General features: G+C 40.5%; 1 protein-coding gene across 1 annotated transcript; it reads left to right on the top strand.

Annotated features, from left to right (window-relative positions):
• Positions 1 to 1297: 1297 nt before the first annotated feature.
• Positions 1298 to 9539, top strand: C13H3orf49 (chromosome 13 C3orf49 homolog). Its single transcript, XM_057704584.1, is given in 6 exon segments — positions 1298 to 1329; positions 2502 to 2824; positions 5890 to 6014; positions 8775 to 8813; positions 8815 to 8889; positions 9342 to 9539. Coding segments are annotated over 6 exon segments (792 nt in total).
• The last annotated feature ends 391 nt before the right edge of the window (positions 9540 to 9930 follow it).

Genomic DNA, 9930 nt, shown 5'->3' with positions numbered 1-9930 from the left:
CATTTCTGAGACTAGCATACCTGTTTTCAGGTGAGGAAACTGAAGCTTATAGACGTTAAATAACATGTCCAAGATCACATAGCTGGGAAGTGTGGTGCTGGTTTGAACCAAACCTTTTATATAAACCTTTTTAAAAAAAAGATTAATTTCTTTATTTTTGGCTGCTTTGGGTCCTCATTGCTGCGAGCGGGCTTCCTCCAGCTGCTGCTAGTGGGGGCTACTCTTCATTAAGGTGCTCGGGCTTATCATTGAGGTGTCTTGTTGCAGAGCACAGGCTCTAGGTGCACGGGCTTCAGTAGTTGTGGCTCTTGGGCTCTAAAGCGCAGGCTCAGTAGTTGTGGCACACGGGATTAGTTGCTCCATGGCGTGTGGGATCTTCCTGGCCAAGGCATCGAACCCGTGTCCCCTGCATTGGCAGGCAGATTCTTAACCACTGTACCACGAGGGAAGTCCGTGAGTTAAACATTTTCACTCCTGTACTTGGGCTGAACTACTTTTCATGCATAATGACAGAGAAACTGAATGATTTGCATTCAATCGAGAACAGTGTTTTTCTGGAGGATATTTTGCTACTAGTGGGACTTGACATAATTTAGGTAGTACATGAAGAACATTTTTAATAGTTATGAATTTATTTATATCCTCATTAGAAATCTATATTACATGTATTATAATTATAATGCAACATAATGTACTATAAAACCTGGGATTTCACCCAGAGAAATGAAGACTTATGTTCACACAAAAACTTGCACACATATGTTTATAGTAGCTTTATTCATAACGGCCCCAAATTGGAAACCACCCAAATGTCTTGCAATGAGTGAGTGATTAGACAAAATGTGGTACATCCACATCAAGGAATGTTACTCAGCAATAAAGAGGAACAGAATATTGATAAACACAACAATGCTGAATGAAGAAAGTAAATCCCATAAGATTTTACAGTTGACTTTTGAACAAAGCAGGAGTTAGGGATGCCAACCCTATGGGCAGTCAAAAATCCATGTATAAACTAGAGCCAGTCCCCCATATCTGCAGTTCCTTGGTGTCCAAGGTTCCACAGCCACAGATTCAACTGAACTTGGATCATGTAGTACTTACTATTGAAAAAAATTTTCATATAAGTAGAATTGCACAGTTCAGACCCATGCTGTTCAGGGTCAAGTGTATGCTGTATGATTCCATTTATATCATGTTCTTGAAAGAATATAAATCATACACATGGAGGACAGCTTAGTGATTGGCAGGGTTTAAGGAAAAGGGGGTGAGTGGGAAGTGGGTGTGGCTATAAAACATGAAGGATCCAGGTGGTGATGGAAATATTCGGTATTTTGACAGTATCAATATCAATATCCCGGCTGTGATAATGTATTTCATCTTGACAGTATCAATGTCAATATCTCAGCTGTGATAATGTACTTCAGTGTTGCAGGAGGTTACCATTGGGGGAAACTGGGTAAAGAGTACACAGAGAACCTCCCTCTATTATTTCTCACAACTGCGACTGAAACTGCAATTATCTCGAAATAAAAAGGTTAATTTTTTTTAAATCTCTGGGATTTTATGGGTATTGCTTTGGATGAAACTAACAAAAAAAAACAGTTAATTGAGGAAGAATATTAGATTAAATAAGGGTATCATGGACTGGGTGATATTTGCCTAGCACAGAGGATGACAACAGATTTTGGGGTCCGATTGGGCATAAGTTATTTAATCTTTCCAACTTTAAATGTCCTCATTTGTAAAGTGGAGAGGACAGTAGGAGGATTAAAGTATGTAATACATATGAAAGAACTTAGATGAGTGTTTAGCACAAAGAAGTCTGTTGTGTTACCTATTTACTAAAATATGCAAAAATTACGAAAATATGCAAAAATGATGAAGATGCTATATGACTATTTGGAATTTTGGAAATAATGCATTTAGAATTTGAATTATTTAGAATTTAGAATTATTCTCTTAGAATTATTTAGAATTATTCTCTCTAAATGAGTTTCCTATGTAAACGCAGTGTTTATAGGACCTTGGAGACTATATTCTTTACCGACTACCCTAGCAGTCTCTCATCTCTCATCACTGTAGCCTTGGAACCACTGAATCCAGCAAAAACTATCTCAAACCATTACTGAAATAAGATTGCCAATTTGCCAATAATATAATTTAATAATCACAAACCAAGATTAAAATCTGCATTCTGTGCTTGGTCAATTTAAGTTAATCTATGTCTCAGTTTACTCATTAGTAAAATGAGGCTAATAATATAAACCTCCCTGCTATGAGGATTAAGTGAGTTAGTGGCCAGAATGCGCTTCTAGGGTTTGGCAACAAAACACCAAGTAGTTGCTTTGGCTTTATTTTTCTGTGATTTGATTCTGGGTCTTCAAATTTATTTTTTGGAACATTATAATTTATTCACATTTGCAGTGGATTTTAATGATTTAAATGATTCATTTTCTAACTTCAATTTCCTCGATACAAATTATTTTTCTTTTGTTCAGTTGGCGTAGAGCTGTGTCTACCAACTTAGTAAAACAAAACATATTGGTCCCCAAAGAGGAATCATCCAGTGAGAGTGACATGGAATTTCATGAAAGCCAGCAAAATCAGAAAAGAAATTTGGTGAAGAGAGTGAAGACTGTTTTCGGGAGGATGCTGTCACACAAGTACAGAAGCCAGCCAGCAAGTGTCCACAGAGAGGGTTCCACTAACCATAAGGAAGCCCTCCTTTCAAACACGCAGAGTCTTCTTCCTAGAAATGTCAAGGAGCTTCCATCGCCCAAGTTATTCACCAAACCGAGAATGAGAAAGCTCTCACAGAATGGTAATCAAAGGCAACATATGGTTAAGTGTCAAGGCCAAGAGCAAAAATGAAATTAGAACAGCTTTTCTTGCTACCCAAAGTGTGGCATCTCCTGGGAGCTGTTCTGAAATGCAGAAGCTCAGGCCCCACCCAGCTCTACTGAGTCAGAATCTGCATTTTAGAAAGACTCTTCAGGGGTCTTGTATGTGCATACATTTTGAAAAGCTCTGAATTAGATCACTTTTGAGGTCCCTCCCAGTCCAATTAAATAATGGCCTCATCAGTCTAAAGCTGCTTTTCATTTAAATACAGATGCATGTGTAGAAAATCAAACCAAAGTGGGGTTTTTTGTTTTGTTTCTGGAGAAAGGAGTGAGGCAGACTTTCAAATGGCTACTTCCAACAGAGGAGGGTGGGGTGAGAGTTTCATTTTTAAAATTTATGATTGGTAAGTCATAAAGGAAGTTTGATCTTATTATACCTACTTCCCATGTGCTTTGTGAAGAATCAGCGTTTGAACTGTTAACTTTGTCTTTTTTGCAACGTGGTAATGCTGTTTTGGGGGGGCCCTAATGAGTGGGCTAACGATACTACTACTATTTGCATTCTCCTCTTTAGCTTTTTAAGATGAATAGACCTTATTTTTTAGGGCCATTTTAGGTTTACTAGAAAAATTGGGCAGAAAATACAGAAAGGTAGTTCCCATATACCCCTTTCTCCTTACCCCACCCTCACAGTCTCCTCTGTTATTAACATCTTGCCTTAGTATGGTACATTTGTTACAGATGAAAAGCTGATATTAACATATTCTTAATAACTATAGTCTGTAGTTTACATTAGGGCTCATGCTTTGCCCCGCACACTTCTATGGGTTTGAAAAAACCATCATGTAATGTGTCTCTCATTATAATATCATACAGAAGAGCTTCACTGTCATAAATATCCTTTGAAGATTTCTAATGCCCTTTGTAGCACAGCATCCAGAAACATATAGAGTTCTTAGATGAATGTAGGAAATTCAAACATATCTTCACATTTCACACAGGGATAAGGCTGCAAGCCTAGTGGATACTTTTTCCAGAAAAAAAAAAAAAAAAAATGATGGCTTCCAGCTGACTGATTGCCCTTTCAAACAAACTCTCTCTTCTGGAAAAAGCAGCCGCTCATACAAGTATCCAAGCATCTAGCAATTACCTGGTATGGATTGACCTGCCTGTTTCTGTTGCAAATGACAAAGAAGACATGCTTTTATTACTGGTGGGGCTGGAGTTGGAGAGTCCAGCAGAAAACAGAGGACTGAAATTTTCCCCCTCATCCCTCGCTTTGGCTTATTTTCATCTTAGTTGGAATAACAAATCTCTACACTAATATTTCTCCGAGAAACTTGCCCGTCCCTCGGGCCGCAGCTCCAACATTCTGACCCTCGCTGAGGCCGACAGACAACTCATCCCTGTTGACCCTCGTTATACTGTTAACAAATACTTAGTAAATAATTATTACCTGCCAGCCACACTCTTAGGGACAGAGCGGCAGATAGAACAGACATGGTCCCTGCCCTCCTGGAGTTACAGCATGGAGGGACCTTCCAACACCATGAAGAGAATTACCTGTGATGCAAAGTAGAAGCAGAGGGCACTATGGGGACACATCATCGATGCTAATTTAGGGGAGGGGGCTCAGGAAGGGCCTCCCCGAGGAAGGCACAACTCAGTTGAGATCTGAGGGACGACTGGAGTTAGATGAGGAAAGAGTGGGAAGAAGAGTTTCCCAGGAAGAGCGGAGAGCAGGTTCGAGTCCCGGCATCAAGAGAGCACTGGACGTAATTAAGAAACGAAAGTAATTCAGCCCAGGAGAGGCTGGTGAGGAAGGTGGTAAGGGTGTTTGTAAGCATGTTAAGAACTTTTACCTTTTCCTAAGGGTGATAAGAAACCATCAGATACTTTCAAGCTGGTGATTTATATAATCTGATTGGCATTTTTTAAAGGTAGCTCAGGCTGCTGGATAGAGCGTGGATTGGAGGAGAGCAAGAACAGATGTAGGAGGAACAATGAACAGCCTCTTACATTCATTCAGGCAACGGATGATATTAGCTTGGACCAGTCGTGGCAGGGGGGAATGGTAAGATAGTGGGAGAAGCATTCTTAGGTAGAAGCTGCAAGATCTGGGGATGAGCTGGACAGTGGAGGGCAGGGGAGAAGGAAGGGTCCTTGGGTTGAGCATCTGCTTTGAAGGTGGAGCCACCAGTCACTGAGATAAGGAGCTGCAGCTCCCAGATATAGTTATCAATGGATCTAAAGCAGATGCGTTGATTTTGGGTGCCGTGCACAGCATGAAGACACTGAAACACAGAACAAGCTGCAGACCCCTTTTTCCCAAAGCCCCTGTCGAACCTTTGACTACATCAAGGAAAAAGTCTCATTTCCTGCCCTCTTTCTATTTTAATAAAAAAAGAGAGTAACCTAAAGATTCGTTCCTTCTGTAGGCAATAACATGGTTTTGGTTTTACTGTACTAGTCTCAGTGCCTATATTTATGATACTGGTTTTTGATTTACGGTAGTGTTTTAAGTTTCCTTTATAAGTACATTTATTGTGTTAAGAATCGAAGGGAGAGAAAAATATTAAGGACTGTTGGGTTCATGGGGCTCCTGGAATGTGGAAAAAACTATTAAGATGGTATGTGAATGACTGAGCCTTGTGCCACTTTGCTGCAGAGTAGATTTAAACTTGGCTTCGACCAGCAGCAAATACTCAAGGGATCATCTTACACACTAGAGGGTTATTTTTTTTTGAATTCTACAAGAGTTACAGGGAAAAGCAACGGAGGGAAAAACTGAAGTCTCAAAGACAAGTAACCACCTTGTGGACCACGGGTTGGTGACCCCTGAGGTCATGACCACAAGAAAAGGCAAATGTTCTGAAGAAAGTGTAAGCTTCAGCAAAACACATCCATTTTTAATTTTTAACCCCAAAGAAAAAAGCCACTGAGACAGCATGTGATGCTGGCTTTGCAGGAGACTTTCTAATAGGGAGCATATGTTTATTATTGTGATCCTTCAAGTTTGTCTGTTTTCTCCCCTCTCTCCAAGCAACTATACAACTTGACATTGTAGAAGCAGAGACAGAGGAGATAACCCAAGGAAGTACACCCCTTCGAGCCAGGAGAACCGCCAAGCGGCTATCTGTGACATCCCTTCCCACAGGACTGCAGAAGGTAAAATGCTCAAACTTGCCTCTAAAGACTTACTAGTAGGGCTTCCTAGGTGGTGCAGTGGTTAAGAATCCGCCTGCCAATGCAGAGGTCATGGGTTCGATCCCAGCTCCAGGAAGATCCCACATGCCACGGAGCAACTAAGCCCGTGTGCCAAAAAATAAAAAAAAAAAAAAGACTTACTAGTAAGTCAGTGTTTACGGAAGCTGTAAAAACCAATTTTTTTCCCACTGCAAATCCCTCATAATAAAGCATTTAAAACTGCTCCTTGGGTCTCCACTCCCAGAATTTAGGGCATAGAAAGTGGAGTTTCCAGGTCTGATTCCTCTGTTTCTGAGCTGAAACTGTTCAGCTTCAGCTACGGTCTGGGCAACAGTGAAGTTTTCAGCTTTCTACTGACTTTGTCAGCTGTTCAGATGTCAAGTTGGTATATTAGCATCTGACGTATCATGCATGCTGTGTGGGGAGGAATTCTCCAGACCAATCCCATCAAACTTCTGCGAGGATGCAAGTGTACCTTTGTCCAAAATAGTAGCCATGAGTATGTGTGACTTTGAATGTGGCAGGTGCAACTGAGGAACTGAATTTTAAATTTTATTTTGTAATTAAAATTAAAATACAAACAGCCATATGTATAATATAGACACTGCAGCACTAGATGATGTAGGACTCTCCAACCCAAAGCTTATACTTATCTGTACTTATCAAGTTTGAGCTTAAATTGCCCAGACTATTTTTTTAATAGAACCCTGAAATACTATTATTACTTTATATATAAGCATTTACTTAAAGCTGACTATGTTCCAGGCCCTGTTGTAAGTGCTTTAAAAATACCAACTCAGATAATCCTTACAACAGCCCTATAAGGTATATAGCAATGTTACTACAATAAATAGGATATTATTTTAGGGATGGCAATGAGAGGTTAAGTAATTGGCCCAGATAATTGGAAGAGCTAGGCTTCAAACCCAGGAAGACTTGGCTCTGGGGTGCTTTCTCCTAGTTACTATGCTAGGTACTAATTGTACTGTCCAATATGGTAGCCAATAGCCAGGTGTGACTATTTACATTAATTAAAATTAAGGTAAAGTAAAAGTCCATTCCCTTTGCTGCACCAGCTACATTTCAAGTGCTCAGTAAACATATATGGCCAGTGGCTGTTGTATTGGACGGTACAGATAAAGACCATTTCCATTTTTGTGGGAAATTCTATTGGACAGTGCTGCTCTAGAGCATCACTGACAGAGCTCACCAATATTAGTTTTGAATTTTGCCTCTTATGAGCTAGGTTTGTATTTGTCATAATCCTCTTATGTGATGGGCAATTTCTAGGTTTGGGGGCTATAAAGGTGATCCAATAGTCCTGGTCCTGGTTCTGTGGAACTTAAGAGTTTGATAGAGGAGAAGGACATTAAACTGTGGCACTGTCAGTTCTCAAAAATATATTTGAGGGACTTCCCTGGTGGTCCAGTGGTTAAGACTTCACCTTCCAATGCAGGGAGTGTGGATTCAATCCCTGGTCAGGGAGCTAAAATCCCACATGCCTGGTGCCCAAAAACCAAGACATAAAACAGAAGCAATATTGTAACAAATTCAACAAAGACTTTAAAAATGGTCCACATCAAAAAAACAAAACAAGACAAAAAAAATCCTTTAAAATATGCATATAGATTTGAATTGCCCACATTTAAAAATTAGAATAATTCAAACAAAAATCTGGATTTTCAACTTCCTTCTGAAAAATAGGAGGACTTGGCAACACTGGGCCCACAATTCCTCTGGCAACAGCAGGAGCTGCGCGAGGCTGCCCCCTTTGCAGGAGGTGTGTTCTCTCCAGTTCATACCAGCCCCAGCTCAGCCTGTTTTACAAAACCTGCCTGACCCTTCCAGGCATTTGACTAAGTAATTACCAAGCTAAGATAAAAAAACAACAAGAACAACAACACTGGGTTTTATGAGAGAGAAAAAAAGAGGAGTTGTACTCTGGTTGGATTAGGGAAGGTTCTGCAAGTGACATTTGAGCCTGGGCGAGCTGGCAGGGCAGAGCGGAGGTTCTGCAGGCTCATTTGTAAACTTAGGCAAAGTGGAAGACCCAGATGTGGTCCCATGTCCTACTTTGTATAAGCCTCACAATATTCCTAATGCTAATTACAAAGCACAGGGGGAAGGAAGAGTAAACCCAATAAGACTAAAAAGGGCATGTTAGCCAGGAGCCATGACCTAGGAATGCTTTCCAATAGCACAGGTACTTGTAACCAGCGAGTCAGGGATCATGGGAAGAGTGTGAGGCATGCATCGAAAAGAACCCAGAGCTTTCTTTTTATGTTTGGAGACATGTCTGCCACGAAAATAAGGAAACCTGCAGAAAAGAGATCAAATTAACAACTGGATCCAGTGATAATGAGCTTTCTGGGGCACTGGTCTACAACAGCCCCACACTCTGTGCTCAGTGGCTGCAGAGGCAATTTCTTCTTCTTCCCCTTACGAATGACCTGCTTTTTTCCTGACACTGTATATTCTTTCAGAACCAGACAATCTCATTTCTCTGCACCCTATAGATCTCTTCAAAGAGAACTGTGGGCACAAAGGAGATACATGGGGCGTGGAGAATACTACGAATACGGCCTCCAACGCAACGTTGTTATGTGGCAAGTGTTCAGTTTATAAGAGAAGGTCCCAAGGGTGAGAATGTTCATTTAAGCACCGTCAGAGAAATCGTGTTGGCACTTCTGAATCTGATGTATTTTTGCATTTTTATGATAGGTTCCGCATTCATCAAAAAAGAGACCACACTTTTCAGCATTTAAAAAAAAAGAAACATAGCATGGAACACATCCTCCGAAAATCAGATTTGACAGTAGGAAAGCTTCAAATGCAGGTAGTGGACAAAGGCTTTTACTTTGGTGTTTCAAAAGCATCAGAGGGCCAGGCTTCACTGAATGCACAGCCCTGCTAGACAGCGCGGATGTGGGACGAAACTAATGATTAGCATGAAGGAATCAGGTTAGTGGGGGGCATCCGAGAGTGCCTACAGCATTCCTGAGGGCACCGAGGACGATGCTGTGTGCCTAATAAATATTAAGTGAATTCAGTTAAAATGAGGGCACACACATGGGCTTCTTTTGAGAAGAAATGAGATCGTCTTTACCGCTGGGTGGTAAATGTATGTTTTCAAGCTCTGTTTGTTATGACTTGAATTAGAATAATACTTTGGGACTTGCAAACGTCCATCAATTCCTGAACTCAACTCTCAGGAAAAACAGCACTCCCTTGGGTGTGGACAAGGCTTTCTAACACGTGGCTTCATTTCTTTGTATCTGGCTGTCATAGGTGGATGACCTCATAGAAACAGTGACAGATAAATCCATGAAGCTATTGGCCCAAAGACACGCTGAGCTTCAACAGTGTGAGTTTCTAGGGGATGAAATTCTTCAGTCTTCCAAGCAGTTCCAGAGGATATCCAAGAGAACCATGAGGAAGTATAAACTGAAAAATGTGTGTTTCCCATGTACCCGGTGCTGCTTCTGATTTTCTTTCCGATTGCACAAAAGTTATGTTCGTAGGGATTCTTATCTTGTGGTACATCATCCTGAATAAGCTTCTCTTAATCAGTGGGGTGAGGTGGGGTTAAAAATATTCTGCCCAACAGTCCTTAAAAAAAGATCCTTTTGGAAAAATTGATTTTTAATTCTGAGTCAATATAAGCAAATTTTTGCTTCATAATTCTGATTAATAGTGGAAAAGAGAAATATTTATCAGGGCATAGCAATTCGGCAGAGAAATTTCTCCCATGATATGCCACATGAAATTGGAGGAAGCCCTTAAAGGTATTTTGACACATTCACTGTGACTACTATTGAGCTAACTTTAAACCTTTCTTTCTAAAGATAAGAGTTCTTATTAAAATTACAAAAATGTA

Source organism: Hippopotamus amphibius, chromosome 13, assembly GCF_030028045.1.
Source record: "Hippopotamus amphibius kiboko isolate mHipAmp2 chromosome 13, mHipAmp2.hap2, whole genome shotgun sequence".
NCBI classification, from domain to species: domain Eukaryota; kingdom Metazoa; phylum Chordata; class Mammalia; order Artiodactyla; family Hippopotamidae; genus Hippopotamus; species Hippopotamus amphibius.
This window is presented reverse-complemented; position numbering and strand designations above follow the sequence as displayed.